This window comes from Colletotrichum karsti (genome assembly GCF_011947395.1).
Source record: "Colletotrichum karsti strain CkLH20 chromosome Unknown Scaffold11, whole genome shotgun sequence".
NCBI lineage: Eukaryota > Fungi > Ascomycota > Sordariomycetes > Glomerellales > Glomerellaceae > Colletotrichum > Colletotrichum karsti.
In genome coordinates this window covers 726292-744447 of record NW_024065911.1, presented here as the reverse complement: position 1 = coordinate 744447, position 18156 = coordinate 726292, and the positions used below count along the sequence as shown (strand labels likewise).

The 18156-nt window shown below is 50.2% G+C and overlaps 4 protein-coding genes across 4 annotated transcripts; 3 read left to right on the top strand and 1 right to left on the bottom strand.

Annotated features, from left to right (window-relative positions):
* Positions 1-291: 291 nt before the first annotated feature.
* On the top strand, positions 292-1687 carry CkaCkLH20_04338 (phosphotransferase enzyme family domain protein; the record flags this gene model as incomplete). The annotated part of the gene is made up of 5 exons (XM_038887057.1): positions 292-446; positions 497-707; positions 764-840; positions 894-1170; positions 1229-1687. The coding sequence occupies 5 exons, from the start codon at positions 292-294 to the stop codon at positions 1685-1687; spliced, it is 1179 nt and encodes a 392-aa protein (XP_038747761.1).
* Positions 1688-3059: 1372 nt separating this feature from the next.
* On the bottom strand, positions 3060-3653 carry CkaCkLH20_04337 (uncharacterized protein; the record flags this gene model as incomplete). The annotated part of the gene is made up of 2 exons (XM_038887056.1): positions 3060-3236; positions 3309-3653. The coding sequence occupies 2 exons, from the start codon at positions 3651-3653 to the stop codon at positions 3060-3062; spliced, it is 522 nt and encodes a 173-aa protein (XP_038747760.1).
* Positions 3654-8208: 4555 nt separating this feature from the next.
* On the top strand, positions 8209-9738 carry CkaCkLH20_04336 (uncharacterized protein; the record flags this gene model as incomplete). The annotated part of the gene is made up of 3 exons (XM_038887055.1): positions 8209-8684; positions 8851-8996; positions 9128-9738. 3 exons carry the CDS (start codon positions 8209-8211, stop codon positions 9736-9738), a joined length of 1233 nt encoding a protein of 410 aa, XP_038747759.1.
* Positions 9739-13419: 3681 nt separating this feature from the next.
* CkaCkLH20_04335 (uncharacterized protein) lies at positions 13420-17939 on the top strand (the record flags this gene model as incomplete). The annotated part of the gene is made up of 7 exons (XM_038887054.1): positions 13420-13832; positions 13882-13979; positions 14037-14207; positions 14262-14286; positions 14356-14755; positions 15987-16911; positions 17158-17939. 7 exons carry the CDS (start codon positions 13420-13422, stop codon positions 17937-17939), a joined length of 2814 nt encoding a protein of 937 aa, XP_038747758.1.
* Between the last annotated feature and the right edge of the window lie 217 nt (positions 17940-18156).

Genomic DNA, 18156 nt, shown 5'->3' with positions numbered 1-18156 from the left:
TTGAAGTTTGGTCTCTTTTGGTTACTATTGTACAGATCTCTGAAATTAGAATACTGGGCCTGGCGTCTGTGATTCTCGACTCAGCAGATGAAGATCGCTGACGTCGGCACCCGAGGGCCCTCGGCTTGTTGGAAACCCCGCATTTCGGCATCCCCACACCCCCGCATCTCCGCATCCCGGCATTCCGTCTTCCCAGCAACCCGGGAACGTCATGTATTCGAGCAAACATTGGGCTTTTCCTGCATCTATCATCTCTCCTTAGATCCAAGCGTCTGAAATCCGACCACAGCTATGCCTTCTTCCGGTTCACATCATGATGTTGACAACGAGGCCCTAGGACAGTACCTTCATAGGTCGGGAAAGATACCGGGCCTTCAGCTACCGGTTACAACAACCAAGATTGGATATGGCCAGAGCAATCCAACGTATTTTCTTGATGATGCAGCGTTAGTCTGAAATCTCATAGCCTTTACGTCTCTCCTCAGCATGGTCATAGCACACTAACAAGGAACTCTTTCTCTACGCGGAACAGCGGTGCAAGGTTCATCTTAAGAAAGAAACCTCAGGGTCAGACGATTAGCCCAGTAGCCCATCAGGTTGACCGGGAGTTCAGAGTCCTTCAGGCCCTTGGCTCTGTTCCCAACTTTCCCGTTCCCAGGGTTTTCACCCTGTGTACCGAGGAATCGGTCATAGGAACCTCGTTCTACGTGCGTTAGAGATCCACAGGCTCAGATATTTCAGACTAATCATGCGAGTCTTTTAGGTTATGGAGTTTGTGAAAGGCAGGATTCTCACCGATGCGAGTCTGGCAGAGCTTTCACCATCGGACAGGCGCAAAGCGTGAGTCCTCACAATCCCAACACCTGCTATCACAAGTTGACGAGATGAGTAAGCTGGTTTTCCGCAACAGAGACCCTTGCCTGGCTTCACTCGCTTGATCCAGATGCAATTGGTCTGGAAGGTTACGGCAAGAAGAATGGTTTCTACGCTCGTCATTGCGACACTTGGAGCCGCATAGAATCTCAACAAGCGGCTGTTAGGGACAAGAAGACGGGTGAGCTCCTTGGCCGAGCTCATGAGAAGTATGACGACATCATGAACTACGTGAGGAACAACCTCCCCGGTGAGCGGTTTGCCATTGTCCACGGAGATTTCAAATTTGATAACTTGGTAAGATCTGTTTTTCTGTATGGATCAGAAGGTATGCTAACCAATTCATTCGTCCTAGATACTCCACCCCACGGAACCAAGAGTGATTGCTATCCTTGATTGGGAGCTGTCAACTATTGGACATCCGCTCATGGATCTCGTCTATTTTATGAGTCCATTCTTTGAAGACCACATCAAGCCCGGCCAGTCAATCACAGGCCCCCCAGAATCCCTTCGGTCAGAGAATCGAAAGTCTACAGGCATCCCCGAACCAGCAGAGCTCCTAGATCGCTATGCGATGATTGTCGGGTTTGATCCACGCAAAGACGGCAGCGGAAAGGACTGGGAGATTGCAACGATCTTTCACTATGCTCGCTCTGGTACTATCAGTCACGGTATTCAAGCACGAACGATGAAAGGCCAGGCCAGCAGCGAGTTTAGCCACATTTATTTCGAGAACACGCATAAGGCGTTGGATGCTGCTTTTAAACGGGTACAGAGGCTGAAAGGGGACATAGGTAACGGCCAGAAACTTTAGGCTTCATGTACACATGCCGCATCACTTGCTCAAGCAAAAGTGGTCGTTGCGATAAACCAACTGAGAATCTAATCGTTCCAACTGAGGCGGTAGATTAGCAGTTCAGACTTTGCATGGTGTCATTTGCACGCGTGAAACATACACTGGGAGTCTAACCACGATATCTCAGCACGTTCTCACAGCTTGACCTCCACAAACTCTCGTAATTTCAATTGTGAAAGTGTGAAAGTGACTCTCATCAAGCCCATAAAACAGCGTTCCTGGGGCCTAGCCAATTGCGGTCACAGGTTATGGTTGTTCGGAACATAAATCTCGCGCAGTCATCTGAAGTACAAACACGAACTCGGCATTCACAGTACAGCACTTCTGCACTGACTATTTCAGCCCTGGGTCCCAGCTCATGGTTCTAGAACTGGTCTCCGCATCCATGTTGACAGCCCTTGCAGCGGTGACCTAGGCCGAGCGAGTCTCCCTCTGCTTTATTGGCTTGAAGTGCTGACGACGCTGGAATTTTACTCTTATTCTGCGTCGGCTAATGCTGAAGTCATGAAGTCGAGATCTCGATTCTGTATTTTATGCGAATCCTCATCGAGATGGCAGAAGTCGGTTCAGAGTCGCGGTGTCCAACAAGCGGTTCCCAACATGCTGGAATCTCAGGGGCATGATGTTGAAGTGGGTTGATCCCTCCTCGGCAGGTCCGCACATGGAGTGGTGACACGGAGCGCACACATACAAAGCTTCCCGTAAAAGTCAATCTCAGCTGCCTATTTATCATCTCGCCTCTCGACTAAACTCTATTGATTCTCTCCACTGACCTCGAGCTTGACCGGAGTTTATTTGATGCTTGGCATTCGGAGCCCGGCTTCTTGGATTCAAGTTCGTCCCAAGACAAGGGCCACTGGACCGTCCTTGATAATACGCCCTGCGTGGACAGACCAGCGGTATGATGGAAATGTTGATTGGATGAGGGATCCCTGCTTCTCTACCAAGATCTCAGGAGGACAATAGGTGAGGGCCACATATTGATCGAGGTTTCTGACTGCGTTTGCTTGGACAAGACTGCCAGGGAACCAATGCCGCCCAATACTCTCTTGCTTCGTTGCAAGTCTTTTTCAAGTACCTTGTCATGTTGAATCACCATCACTGATCTTCAGAAGATTGATAACCCAAAGTGGATTAATGGTGCATTGACTTCACGTGTGTACTGAACTCAACTGATAATTTTAAACTACACTTTTTCCCGTCCGCCATGCCCATCCTAGCTAGCATCAGCCATCCCATGCGAGGCTTTGCCTCACATCACTTTGCGATCCTGCCCTGGCGCGTTTAGTGACCGTGACGCCCACTGCCTCTCAGCGCCTGTAGGTGACAGTCAGTATCCTGCTTCCTTGAGAAAGCTGTTGGCAACACTCACGGCCTTTTTATTTTCCCTGTTTACGTCGATACCCTGGTTGATTTCCTTGTTGAGTTTGCTCAATGTTTTCCTGTCGCCTTTTCCCCCGTTCAGAGACGAGGCTTGCTTGTACTCCTTGGCTTGGGCTTTTTCGACCTACAAGCAAACAGTTAACATCCCAAATTTGATAGTCACTCACTCAAATAAGGTATCTGGATATTGTGTTACCTTGTTGAGGCCCTTGACCAGCTTTCTGTTGCTCGGATCGGCGGTATGCTGGTTCCTTTCACGCTGTCTCTGTCCTGCCCTGATCTCGCTCTGGAGCTCACCCTTTTCCTTACGGAAGTTCTTCGTTCCTTCAGCCTTCCTTACGTCTTTGGTCTCATGCAGCTCCTGCTTTTGTATGTTGATGTTCTTCTGGATTCCCTTGGCCGTAGTCTTGGAGTTTTTCAGCCCGTCTCCCTTCCTGTTGGTGGACCTCTCAGCCAAGCCATCCACTGGCAGGGGCAGAGGCACAGCAATGACGAAGGTAACGAGGAGGAAGAGGGAGAGAATGAGCTGAGAGTAACGCATATTGAGGGGCTTGTGGCGAAGTGCTGAGCCTGGATACGAAACGAGGTAGGCAAGTAGTTATTGGCAGTGTGTTTTGATGACTGGATGTCAAGATTGACTTGCTTGAGAGGATTTGAGGAGATGGTGTCGACCGTTTAAATATATAGATCCCATAATTGACTTTCGATACGGTCACTAATCCCCCCGGCACAAGACTGGCCGGCATGTGGACTTTCCCGAGGGACGTTCGTAATGACCAGCCATATGATGAAAATTCCTCTCGTTGAGAAGCCGCGATGTTTCTCTTGGTTGTCTTGTTCCCTTGTGAAGAAGCTTTTGATGTTCCCACATGAAGACCATCGCACGTGTACATACTTGCCGGGCCTCATCTGAAGTCGGAACTTACCAAGCTTTCTGACAAGCTTTCCAACAACCCAGCTGTTTGGAAAGCTTTTGGAGAAATTCGAGAAGGGGAAGGATTAGGCGCATCGGTTCATTAAGTTGGAACAATACATAGCACCTCGCTGTCGGTCAACTTTGAGCGGGGTGTCATGTTTTGACTGTCCGGAAAAGGATTTCATGCCGCCAAATCTCGATGCCTTTTGTCCGGACCGGCCATAAATTATGAAGCTATTTTGTTTGAAAGATCTCGATTAGAGATGCTCCCACATGTGCACCCGGTAACGATCCCTTGTATTGGAATTCTGTTGCGTGTCCTCCCGGTCTAGGCTTGAACCGAAAATTCGGACTCTTTTAGCTCATGCTCATCTCTCCTTGATGTTGAGTAGCTGCTCTTCTTCATGCCTCACCAAATGAAGTACAAACTATCACTGACTGTTTGTTGTATTAGAATCGTGATAGTTCCAAGCCTTCCATATTATGAATTATTATATGATACGAAGTTTCTTTTCCTTTCCTCCCGTAAAACGGGGTTATCACAGGTTTTCCAAGAGACAGATTGCTGTACGATTGCATACACTGGCGATGGGGGCGGGACTTGATCGCAATGGTAATGAATTTGTAAAATGCGCCCGCAATTGCGTATCACACTTTTTCGCAGCCTTTCTTGAACATGCCAAGCGAAGCTGGTTGATCGTCGATGCAATGAAAATGAAATCCTGAACGCGGCAAGGCAAACAGGCTGTATAAAACACTAGTGACAACTTTGAAAAACCCACTAATCAGAATAAAAGTATCCCTGAAGTTCGGAAAGGTGAGGTCTCGACCTTCATCGGAACTTGTTCACAATATCTGCCCGGTAACTATGACGCAACTGACTACATTTTCTTTCGAGGTACACGCTGATCATGAACGGCGGGGTTGGAAGAGTCCAAAGTTGAGCAGCATGGACTTTCGGAGCTATTACAAACCCAATCCTGCCTGGCAAACAAGGAAACCCGGTATTCGACTTGTATTTCGCGAGGGTGAGATCAACTACATCCAAGATGAACGATCTGGAAACACACCACTAGCGGCTTCGAATGCCCTATCAGGCATGGGGCCGGCCTCCATCTTCCTCCGTGTCGCCGCTAGCAGCCGGTGGAGGACGATGAAAGTTTAAGCTTACTTGTCAATTTGCACGAAACCCAATCACTGGTGCCGATATTTTGAACTTTCTCATTCGGTCTTGCTTTGGAGTCAAACTACTTTGGGCATGTTGGAGGATTAAGGTTTCCGAGCTCTCGTTTACGACGTCCTCATGGCGGGGTACGTTGGACAGCCGGTAGATCATTTTCGAGTTTTGAGTAGGCGGATGCGAGATGTCTCCAATATGGCAGAATGGGTGTCGTCTACACGTACTGTCCTCGGGTAATTTATCACAAAATTCTTGTCGTCCAAACAGTATCGTCCAGAGGACGCCAGTCAGTTCTTTTCAGCGTCACACGAAACCCGTCAATACAGGTGTTGATCATTCGGTGAGCGGCTGTTCCCGTGCAGGTTTGAGATGGGTGAAATGCTTTATGATCTCATCACGTATATTGATCGTTGCCCATCAAACTAACGCTCATCCACCGGGTATTTGCTTCTCGTCCGCATCTGCCCTAGAATGTTGCATGCGGATGTTCCGCCAAAAGCCATGCCTTGAGCTGATGATTGCTCTGGTTCCCTACGTCTTGCCCACCTCATTTAAGCCGTCCGCGGGGCCCTCGGAAGGCGGGTGGGCGTACCTGATCGACAGATGCCCTTTCTGGGATACGGCGACTCATGGACGAAGGTGGGCAGCCATGTACAAGGAACAGATCTGACGAACGATCGCTAACGCAACCAAAGACGTCCATGACAAGCTGATGGAATGGGGTGTCCAGGTTGCGAGCCGGGATCATGGCAGTGGGGCAAGATCCCGATGGAAAGGAAAATCCCTAGATACTTTGGGAGGGGCGTTCCCGAAGTCGGATGCATCCGACTGGGGTGTCTGGTGACTGCCATGGACTTTTGCTCCTGGAAAGATAAAACTTGAACTGTGAAGGAGATGGCACATCAGTCATCCTTCCTCATTTGAAAGCAAATCTCAGATGACCCAAATGCCCCCCGCCCATTCAAGTTCTTGACAATCTAATCTAGGTCTCAGAGTACTCCCCCCTCAGTCGAATGAGTCTGCATAGGTGGACAAGACAAAAGGAAGAACCACTGTGACTCTTGCCTCCATAGACATAAGGTTAATTCACGCCTATCTCTTCGGAGGTGCAGCTGACCAACCCACCCTGTAGGTCTACTTCTGCTGTAGGTCACTTTTTATTTCTTCAACGTCCAAAAGTCGGCGGCAGGGCCCGTACTGAAGGCGATCTGTAGTGCCGCGTCTGCGACACAGTACTGGAGACCCTGTGGAGTTAAAGAGCAGACCAAGGAGAGCGGCCACGCGGCGGTCGGGCTTATCCGGCCACACGGAGGCCGAAACCGAGCGACCGCCCGCCCCCCTGCCCTCCTGCCCTCCTGTCGAGGCAGTCGACGATGGCTGCAATGTTGTCAGTGACAGAGAGAACAGGAAACGCTGCTTTCTAGGGGCAAACACCGCGCAGATCGGCTGATCCTCAGGCATCATCGAGAGGCTGCGTATGCAGGTGATTTGTCTGGATGCGGTGTGTTAGTTACGAAGCCTTTTGTTCTTTGCTGGGTACCCGAGGCGGAAGCTGACGAATAATCACATGCAATAATTACGATAAGAAAGGATCTGGGGTCGTGATACTCGTCAACTGCTACATAGAATGTCCTGCAATGCCACATAGTTCCCCAGGCACTCTCCAGATATCCATCGCAGAATTCCATCAGCACCTACGACACCGCGAGACCTATCCCATCGCCCCCACCACCCGTCGCCCGCAAGCCCCTGAAATAGTATCACACAATGTTCTCATCTCTGGCCGTGCGTGTTCGGTAAAACAAGTCCGTCTTTGGTCTCAAGCCGGTGCTAGTGGCTCGCTGTTGCAGGGCTACGAGTCGCGTACATCTGATATTAACCTGTTCTTTTCGCCCCGTGGCGCGGGAAGCATTATCGTAGAAACTTGTTTCTTCCGCGTTCCGCTCAACCCCTGAAGACGGGGGAAGAATTGTCCGCTTTTGCCTTAACAGAACTACTCCTTAGTGTCTCGCCTAGGATTGCGGAAGAAACAAGTTTCTGGGGTATACAATAGGGTGTCTAAGAGTTACTATGTGCAAAAACCTCTCCCTCAACCTGGCCTTATATCTAAAAAAAGCAATTCATCTATGAAATATTCTAGAACGCAGATTCATTATTTGCTATAGGACTTTATCCCACTTACTTATAGGGCCGAAGTCACACGCTTACAAACTTTCAGAAGCAGTGAGGTATTGTTGACGACTGCGCTTTTAATGGATGGTACTGTAGTGATATCGATCATTTCCGCCTTGATAACCCAGCCACGCAGTGATATCGATCATTCGCTCAGCAAGATTGCAACAGTTTAAGCTTATCCACAGCGACGTGAGAAGTTGAACAATGCTACGGTATCCAGATCCACTTGTCTAAGGTAGTAGGAACCCCGGGACATGGCCGACGAGCTCATATTAACCACCCATGCTAGATATGCCTAGTTCATCCAATCTCAGCTATTAGCTTCTGGCACGGGACGAAAATCAGTGCCTGCATAGCATATACGCCGTGTCCAAGGCCGCTTAGTCATACTAGAACATTCTCGTGAATACCACCATCAACACACCAAGGGGGAGATGTTCGTGGGATGTTTGGTGCGGTTTTGCCCAAGCAATCGATTACCTTCTACCCTTGTCAGAGTCTCGGCCTCGGAAGCAGCGTATGTTTCCGACTCGATGTGCGGCAATGCCCGGGCACGCAAGCCGCAGTGCTCTGCAGGTTCAATGTTGTGGCCATCATTGTGTTTCCCTTTAGGATACCAAGTTAGTCGCAGATATAAGATCCTCGTGAACTGGCACAATCAAGAACATCAATGCCTCTTCAAGCTCGCACGCCAGGTCTTTCGCTCTTGGACTTGCAACCCCAGGCCAAAATTCATAATCCATTAGCTTCATCTTTCGTTGTTTTTCAAACCAACATCTTCCCAAACCATAATCAACTAGCCACTAAGACAAACAAACTCTGAAGATGCAGTTCAAACCGTCCTCTATGCGACTGGCCGTCCTCCTGGGGCTGGCCCAGTACATACACAGCACGCCCCTTCACGCCCACTCGCAGCGCCAGACCTTCGACCTCACTACCGCCACGCTGGAGGATATCGCCTCGCATGCCCTCGGGGTGGCCACTTCGCGGCTCAGCAGCGGCAGTTCGACATGCACGAGCGAGAACGTGCGTGTGCGTAAGTCGTTCGAGTCCCTGACTGACGACGAGAAGATCGCCTATACGGGTGCTCTCAACTGCTTGATGACAACCCCCGCCCGGACGCCGTCGGACCTCGTGCCAGGCGCCAAGTCGCGATACGACGACTTTGTGGCAACGCATATTAACCAGACGGAAGTCATTCATCTGAATGCCGCCTTTCTCGGATGGCACCGTTGGTACATCTGGGAGATGGAGTCCGCCCTGCGCGATGAGTGTGGCTATACCGGCCCGTTCCCATATTGGTATGTTCGTGTTGCTGTTTTGCCCTGCCTTTGTCGTCTCACGGGCGATACAGTAGGACCGAGACGTTTCTGCCCCATTGAGACAGCCAAATGCTTCGGTCTACCCCAGGAGGCGGCTCGCGGCGGCACAGTAGAGGAAAACAAAAACATACTAACGGGCTGACAGGGACTGGGTGAAGACGGAGCAAGAAGGCTTCGCAAACTCGGCGATGTTCGATGGCTCAGAGACGAGCATGTCGGGCAATGGTCTGCAAGTGAACTATACCACCGAGCCTGAGATCGTTCTTTATCCCAACACCACCGGCGAGATTCGTACGTAGCCAAACATCCCCTTTCCCTCTCCAACTGCCTTTTCGGTTCTTCCCCCTGTTTCGTTTTCGAGCATATCCTCGCAGCGCGGAGAAGAAAGTAGCGTAGAACGTCAAACTGACTCTTATGTCCAGGCATCCCCGGCGGACCCGGCGGCGGCTGCGTGACCGAAGGTCCCTTCGCCAACATGACCGTAAACCTTGGACCGGTGCAGCTGAGCACTCCCGACGGCGGGACCGCTGTCTCTCCCTCCGGCGACAACTTCGCCTACAACCCGCGATGCCTCAAGCGCGCGTTGAACGACTATGCACTGCACAGATACGTCAACACAACAAGCTTGCTGTCGCTGCTGCGCAATACAAGTGATGTTTGGTGGTTCGAGGACCTGTTCTCCGGTACGCAAGGCGTGCCTGAGATGGGTGCCCACGCCGGCGGGCACTTTGCGTTTGGCGGCGATCCGGGCATGGACTTCTACGTGAGCCCTGGGGAGCCGGCTTTCTTTGTGCATCATACCAACGTCGATCGCGTGTGGTGGATGTGGCAGATGCTTGATCCGGATGTCCGCGGCGCCAACGTCGAAACCGCTGTAAACGGACCCATCACCATGTGGGACGTGTTCGAGCCGCATGGTAATGGCACCATCTCCACGATGCAAAACCTGGGCTATGTCAAAGAGGGCGCCGAGGTGCCGCTGGGTGAGCTTATGTCAACCACGGAGGGTCTGTTCTGCTACGTATACGAGTAAGGACCCAGGTCCTAGCAGACGACCTGGTGCGAGTAAGGGCCTGAGGTCTGGCAGTCGACCTGGTGGTGTCAAGATGTAATATTAGTACTTTTTCCCCAGCTTTCGTCTTAGGTCCTGTGACGGTACGTTCATGGCGGCTCTCATAATGTAGACAAGGACAGAGAAAAGTCAGTTGGGATCACGCACTTACAAGTGGCTACTGAAGCAACGATCTCCCTATTTTGCCTTAAATTCTTTTGGCTGTCGAGCCAGTATGCTACGGATCATGGCAGCAGCCTGGGATGTAGTAAGGTAAGAAATCTGAAGGACTGCGCGGAGTTTCTTATCCTGTGTAGTCGCGAGGCAGTCCGCCTTAAGGTACACAGTAGCGTCCGTCACCCACTTCTAGGCACCCCTTATTGTTATGTATTATGATACTACTACGATTTAACTCTTGCTGTTACAAGGGTCTTGAGACTTGCGCATTTTCAAGTTCGCCCTCCTTAATTGAAACTATCTAGATAGCTTCACCGTCTCGCTTCTAATCGTCTGCCAACCTTCTGTATCCGTTTCCGTGTTCTCCGGTCTGTTCAACTGCTACCCTTTCACCTATCTTTCTTTCTGAAATCATCGATAGATGCTCATTAGACCGTGAGTGTATGCAGCCTTCGCAAACCATTGCTGAGGGGTCTCGTTGTGTCACTAAACTTCCGGCCGTCCACTGAAGAAGCTTCCAAGCCGCTTGAAGAAATACGAGATTTGCCAGCACTAAGGACCATACCAAGACCCCAACACTCTTCTTTTCAGGGACCGAACAGAGATACTCAGCAACAATAGTTGTTTCGTTGCAGGAGAGTGGACCCATGCGCGGTTTGAACTTCTCGAAGCTTTCTTTGAGTGTCGTCAAGCCCTCGCCAGGGCTACCAAGTGTACGACCAGGTGTGGGTATGAAGTTGAAAAAGAAGCCATCTGGGCTGGGCCGAGTACTGTTTAGAAGTCCGCCGGGTTTTCGGTTCATGTTGTCTGGGGAGAGAATGGCATACTTAAGGCTGTCTTCATCGAGCAGCAAATTTGGGGACGAACAGCTGCCCAAATCTCGAGCAAATAGCGAGTGTAGAAGTTTGGCGACATGAAGCCCTTCCGTCAAAGTTGGTGACCACCAGTCCTTCAAGAATATTAGTCATTTTGCTCTATCTTTACACCGCATATTCTTCCTTGAATGAAGACGTATACCTTTGTGTTGAATTCTGGATCCTTTACACTGGGATCGTTGTTGTGGTTTTCGCCGTTTGCCCTATCCCACCACCATTTCGCGTAGAAGAAGCGGCTGGACCGAATACTTGGATCGGTTAACAATATTCCATAGCTAGTCAAAGGCGAAGATGTTTACTTACTCATTATTCGAAGGGTTGGGCATGTACGTTATTCCACCGCGAATCGCAATATTTTGTCCCAGTGTTATTTGAGAGGATGCAGTCAACACTCCATTCCAATAAGCATTCAGTAATCTTGTACCCCACCAAACGCTTGCGTGCGTTCCAGAGTGATCTGTGATAACATAGTCGAAGTGTCTCTGGGGACTATTATAAATAGCCTGCATCGTGACATTCCTAGCACCGTCGTCGGACACTACGATGCACCACAGCGTCGAAGTCACACCAGAATCGCCCCAAGAATTCCATTTCGAAGGCGGCAGAGACCAGTCAGTTTTCTTGAGGAGGATGACAATATCTTTCACTCGACAGTCCCTAAGCAGAGAATTCTTGTATCGCATCGAGAGCAACGAAGACGGCGGCTCGTCGTTATCGGGGACGGTGTTGATGCCTACGATCTTGTATCTAAAGCCAAGGTTTGCCGTGAATATTGTGCTTCCAACCGAGAGCGTTGCGGGTTGGCATTCGGCCTTCGTGTCGCCTTGCCAATTGAATGGTGGTTTGCGAAACCAACTGTCCACAGAGTAAAGTCAGCACGGTACGAGTGAACCTTTTTTGTCTATGATATGAGTGTGTACGGAATTTTCGACATACCGCAGGTTCAGATCCTTGATGGTCGAATTGGGATCTGACGTATAGATTGCTTTTGTATGATATCCACTTGAACTGAGGTTCAGAATTGTAAAGATAACAGTAAGCATCAACCCGCCGATTATTACCACTGGAGTAAACCATCGGAATGGGTATGGTCTGGTAATTGAGTAGGAAAAGATTGAGGCATGCATTTCTACAGAATCTTAACGATACAGTTTGCATGTAGACGATGCACGAATTGACTTTGCAAGTCGAATGACAGGGTACCCCGATATCCATGTGCTGAGGACTTTTGGTGATTCTATACTTCTGAAGGACACTTATGAAATTGATTATGTTCAGGCAGCAGCTTTCGTGAGCTCTCACAGCCTGCTCACCCGAGACACTACGGTCTTGGATGTGGAATTGACTTCTTGTCTGTGTGGCTGTCCGATTGGGTCGAAAGAGTGCAAGGTAATTCATCACAGCCTTCCGCAGTCATTCCTGAAACGCCCTTGAATGCCTTTCTTTTGACTCCTATTATCTAAAATGAGTAAAGTCCTGCTCGGCTGCGACGCAAATGAGGTCATCCTACATGCTGCCTTCGCGATTATCATGTGCGGCTGAGTCTGGCGAAGCTATGGAGCCAAGAGAGGCACAAGCATATTGGAAAAGACAGGAAAGTTGTTCTGTCGCGTCTTTTAACACACACTTAACATCCAAAAGATGGGCATCGTGTCAATTTTCATGGTAATCTGAATTCCATTGCATCGAAAATTCTAGTTGATTTTGCAACGCTGCTTTGAGAAAACGTCTGTCACTCCACTGCGAAACCACACAAGCAGTGAACGATAGTACCAAATATAACACTCGAGGCATAGAAGCACACTGAAAATTTCAGGATAGTAGACCAGACTTTGGCGATCTAGAAATACTTGCTGCAGGCAGTTTGGGACTTTTTGTTTGGTGGCCCATGAAGTCCAGTGGCGCTGGTCGTGCGGTTTTGAAGTCTTCGTACCGTTACGCGCTGCTCGCTCTCCACAATCTTATCATAGTTCTGACTTGCCTATGGATCTTTTCTCATTCTTCCAATATCAAGAAAGAAGAGCTGCCTTGAAGTATCTGTCAATATTTAGACATACATTTGCATGTATGATATGTTGTGTAGACTTCATCGAACTAAATGTAGGGAAGTTCATGACTTTCTCATGCCCGCCGGGCTCTCGTGTTTCTTTAACACAGCTTCCGGTGTCTGACTTACTTCGTCAGATCTGGCTGCGAGGAAGGGGACTGAATGGATACTTAAGACATCTTGTCTATCGTTGTCTCTACTTCCCCCATTTCTCAATCTTTAGATCTTGAATGGTTAAATTCGACTGGGAGTATTACATGTCGCTATTTGCCCCCCTCAAACGCGGAGCTCGCTATAAGCAGCGCTGGCGTGCGCCTGCGCCTGTGGGTGAGGCCAATAGAGTCGTTGGCAGTCAATTTGATGCGCGTTTGTCTCCGCAACCACAACAAGCGGCCAATGGCATTAACGAGACAATCTTACCCCGCCTCCTCGTTTGCCGCTGCAACTCTGCTTATGGCTTCACTTCTCTCCTCGTCGCGGTTCTTGTGACGCTCAAGACGGGAGGCCTTTTGCCAGTCAAGAATAACGAAAACCCGCTTTACTCGACATCCGCACAATACAGCAATGGAGGCCGTCGGCTTCGCTTCCGCCCTCCTCGCCATCTTGGAGGCTTCTGGGAAAATTGTCCTCGCCTGCTACGAATACCGCCAAGCTTTGAAAAGCGCGACAGACGACATAGCCCGCCTGCTGGCTGAGGCAATAAGCATCAGAAATGTCACAGAGAGGCTGATAGAGATTGCAGGGGCTGAGACCGGTGTCAATCTACCGACACTTCAAATCATGTGCAAGCCTGGAGGTCTTTTGGACTCGTTCGTCAGCGAGCTTGAGGACCTTAGTCGGCTGCTTGAGCCGCACCGAAAAAGGACCGTGATGCTTGTTCTGAAATGGCCGTTGACAAAGTCCGAGTGTGAGAAATCGTTGTCCGCCATGGGCAGAATCAAGTCAACTCTTCAGTTGGCTCTGGGTGCAGATACTGCGTAAGTGAGCATGTGTTTCTAGCGGTATACGACTCTAATGCATCCAAAGAGGCAACATAAACGCCGTACTAGAACACACTAGATCTTTGCCAAAGATTGGCTTCGGCGTATCTCGTCTGGTCGAGCAAACGAACGAGGCGAAACAAGGTGACCCAACCCAGTTTCCATGCCGTCGAAACAGAACAGTCAGCTGAATGTTCGCAGACAAAGCTTTGGAAGATGTTCTTCGCTTGATTCGTGGACGTGATCAGGAGCAGAAATACCAAGAACAAGCCAAGAGAAGAGCGAACCGCACCGGCGAGTGGCTTCTCAGCAACGAGTCTTACATCGAGTGGAAGGCGAGGCCTTGCCAACTTATGTGGCTACATGGCATGTGTAAGTTGGGAACCCTTTGGTCATGACTCGACTTATGCGCTGAAAATCCTGTAGCTGGATGCGGAAAGACAGTGTTATGGTAAGTCACAAGTCTCGTTTCTAGCTCAAGATGAACCCGCGGTCTTTGTCATTCTCTAACGGACAGCAGTTCCAAGGTCATCCAAGACTTGAAATATCACTGCCAAGTCATTGAGTCGAGCAGCTTGTGTTACTACTTCTTCGACGGATCCGACTCAAGTACTGTCAGTCTCGAGAAGATCCACCGGTCTCTTATTTCGCAGTTGGTCTGCCAAATTCAGGCAAGCGACAACGAACTGGATCTCGACGACCTCAAGTGGGACCTGGAAAGCCTGAATGCAGGACCCAAAATGAGGCGGGGACCAATAGTGACCGTGACTGAGTTGCTCGAGGCAATTTTGGTGAAGCTAATGTCTCAGTTTTGGAGCACTTATGTGGTGATAGATGGCTTCGACGAGTGCGAAGACGCAGATGCACTGGAGAACATTTTGAGATCCCTGAGAAGGCTCCAGCAGAAGAAGAAGCTTTCAGTACATCTACTGACATCTAGTCGTCCTTTGGAACGCCTGAAGTCTGCCTTCGAGGGCCTTCAAGCTATTTCGGTTGCTGTTGGGAATGAAGAAACCGATCATGATCTTCAAGCGGCACTGGAAGAACATCTAGCGAGCCATCACAAATTCAACCGGTGGCCAGTCACGCTCAAAACCAATGTCAGGGATACCTTGCTCTCTCGGGCTAATGGATCGTAAGACAACCTTAATGATCATGGGCACGCCATGGGGCTGACAAAGATCGCGAATTCAAGCTTCCGTTGGCTCGACTGTCAGGTACAAGAGCTCAAAAAATGCGCAACTCCTCGAGCTGTCCGAGACGCCCTAGAACAGCTTCCCGAGTCGCTCCAGATGCATTACGCTCGTGTTCTGAGCAGGATTCATCAGAAGGATCGAGTTTCCGTTCGGAACTTATTACGGTGGGTCACGTTTGCCTGGAGACCGGTGAGCATTTGATCCTGAAGCAAGTTGCGGAATGGCCGTTGTTGACACCAAGGACAAGCTATCACTCGAAGAAATCTGTGCAGCCATTTCGATCAACTCAGAAGCCAGCGAGGTGCCTTTTGTCGATGATGATCTTGAGCTCTTCGATATTGAAAACTTCTTAGATTCATGATCCAGCTTGATATCGATTTACCATGGCCCTGTTGATACCTTCGGAGTTTCAACAAGGCGTGTTCAGCTCGCGCATTATTCAGTCAAGGAGTTTCTTGTAACCGATGCGTTTAAGGAACATCTTTGTCCAGAATTCGGGCTCCATGGCAAGTCTACCGAGGCTCATCTTGCAAAATCCTGTCTTGCATACTTCCTTCAAACCACCGACCACGATTCGGAAGATTTCTGGGAACAAAATCCCCTCGCATTCTATGCAGGGTGCTTCTGGCTGAAACACTGGGAGATCTCCCCCGAGAAATGGGAACTAGTATCCCACCAACATCTCTTGACCACCCTCTTCGATGCCAGTCAACCTTACTTCTGGACTTGGATGAAGGTAAACAGCGTCGACAAACCTTGGGCTAAGAAGAGGCAAATACTTCACGAAAAGGATGAGGAGACATCTTACACGCCACTATATTGCGCTTCTTGGCATGGCCTTGGACATGTTGTTCAAGCGCTGCTGGCCCAGGGAAATATGCCCAAAGGCGCGTGTGGACTGTATAGCAATCCGCTGCAAGCTGCCTCCAGAAATGGTCACTTGGCTGTTGTGAAGCTCTTGATCAATGCGAACGTCGACGTGAATGCATCCGGTGGACGATACGGATCAGCCATCGGCGCTGCAGCCGCGCAGGGACATGCCGATGTTGTCTGCGAACTTTTGGAAGCGGGCGCCGAAGCTCAGCTTCGAGGGAGAAGATTTGGCGATCACCGACACAACACACTCTTTCTAGCTGTGGAAGGTGGAAGCCTTGAAATTGTTAGGCTGCTACTTGCGCATGGCGCCACAGACTACTGGGTCATGAAAGCCCGGCCTGCAAGCGCTCTTGACTTTGCCACGCAGCATGGACGAATCGACATCGTTAAAGAGCTTCTGAAGCACACAGACTCCTTGAAAGGCAACAGTATGGAATCCCTCGCAGCCAGCCAATACTCAGCCGCGGAACTGGGTCACAAGGAGATCTTTCGCGAGCTGGCGGTGCACGACATGAGCATCGGTGGGAAGCTTCGTCACGCTGCAAAAGCCGGCGATCTTACTCTTGTTCTTGAATGTTTGGACAACGGGGCTGAGATTGACGAACCTGAGGACATCTTCGATCACCCTCGAGCACTGGTCTCTGCAGCTTCTTCAGCAAATGTCGCAATCGTGCGAGAACTTCTTAGTAGGGGGGCGGATCCAAACCCCGACGCTCTCGAAGCAGCTGCCAACGCAGGAAGCTTGGAAATTGTACATGAACTGGTGAAGGCGGGAGCGGATGTCAATCCTAAATGGTCGGGGCCGGTTCACGAGGCTGCAAGAGGCAAGCAGTGGGAGATACTTGCGTATCTTGCCGGCCAAGGAGCAGACCTGCATCTCGCTCTGCATAGGGCCACTGTGGAGGGCGATCTACAAGCCTTCGAGCAGCTGGTGAAACTCGGAGCAGACATCAATCGCGAGAAGCCTGATGATAAAGCCCCTCTACTTCAGGCTGCGGCTAGAGGTGGGAATATCAGGATCCTCGAGTATCTACTCGAGAGCGGGATGGTTCTGAATCCACCCGATTCCTCTTGTACGACACCGCTGATGGAAGTAATTCGATCCAAACACTGGAAAGCAATGCGTTTGCTTCTAGATCGCGGAGCGAATGTCAATCCTGTTCCCCCGTCACCCCCTGTGCCACCACGGAGCAGCTATTTTCACCATACATGGCCACCGGAAACTGCGTTTGAGTCGCCACTTGCTCTAGCTGCTAAAGCTGGAAGTGAGGAAGCGTGTTTCGATCTCATTGAACGAGGCGCGTCGATAACATCAAGCTATCCTGTCACGTTGGGTACACCGCTCGTCTACGCCATCTGGGAAGGACTGACAGAGGTGATCCATGCGCTTCTTGGCCTCGGTGCAAACCCCAGCCAGCATGGCACCATCATAAGTCGCGACAAACCATCAACACCGTTGCTTCTTGCCGTGGAAAAGCGAGACATTGACACTGTGCATCGCCTCATCGCCGCCGGCGCCGATGTTGATGAGCAAGATATCGAGGGGTTCTGTCCCTTACATGTGGCAGCGGTTGCCGCCAGTGATGAGGATGCAACCGCAGATATCAAAGGCGATGCTCAGATCCTGGAAACACTCATTACAAAGTATCACGCCAGTATCAACAGCCCACGGTTGCTCAACGGCAGCCTGCCGCTGCACTCGGCCGCGTCGCGCGGTTCAATTTCCCAGGTACGGATTTTGATCGATGCTGGTGCGGAGATAGACGCAACCAACAATGATGGGAGAACGCCTCTGCACTGGGCTGCCGAGAATGGTCGCTGGGATGTAGTTGAGCTTCTACTCGACAGGAAAGCCAACCATGAACTTAGGTCAAGCGAAGAAACCTTGCAAATGGCTTGGCAATTGGGACACGCCGCGAAAGAGCAGCCACTTTGGCAAATACGACCTATCAAAGGATGGGATGCCGAGAGGATTGATGCACTGTTAGAAAGGCTAGAGGGTGCAACGAAGGATCAGCGGGACACACATTGAGCATGGAAAGTGTAAGGGCCACTGTCGCGAGCTTGATTACACGAGTCTGAGGCAAGGATAGCAAGATCAGAGTTTTATTTAACATATTGGCTTCTTTTTACGTCTTTTTCGGCGTCAGAATACCTGATGTACGGGCCCTAATTTCAGATCCTTTGTCCAAGCTCGTCATAGCTTGCACGAACCGGTTCTGCATTACCAGTATCCAGCCTTTTCGACC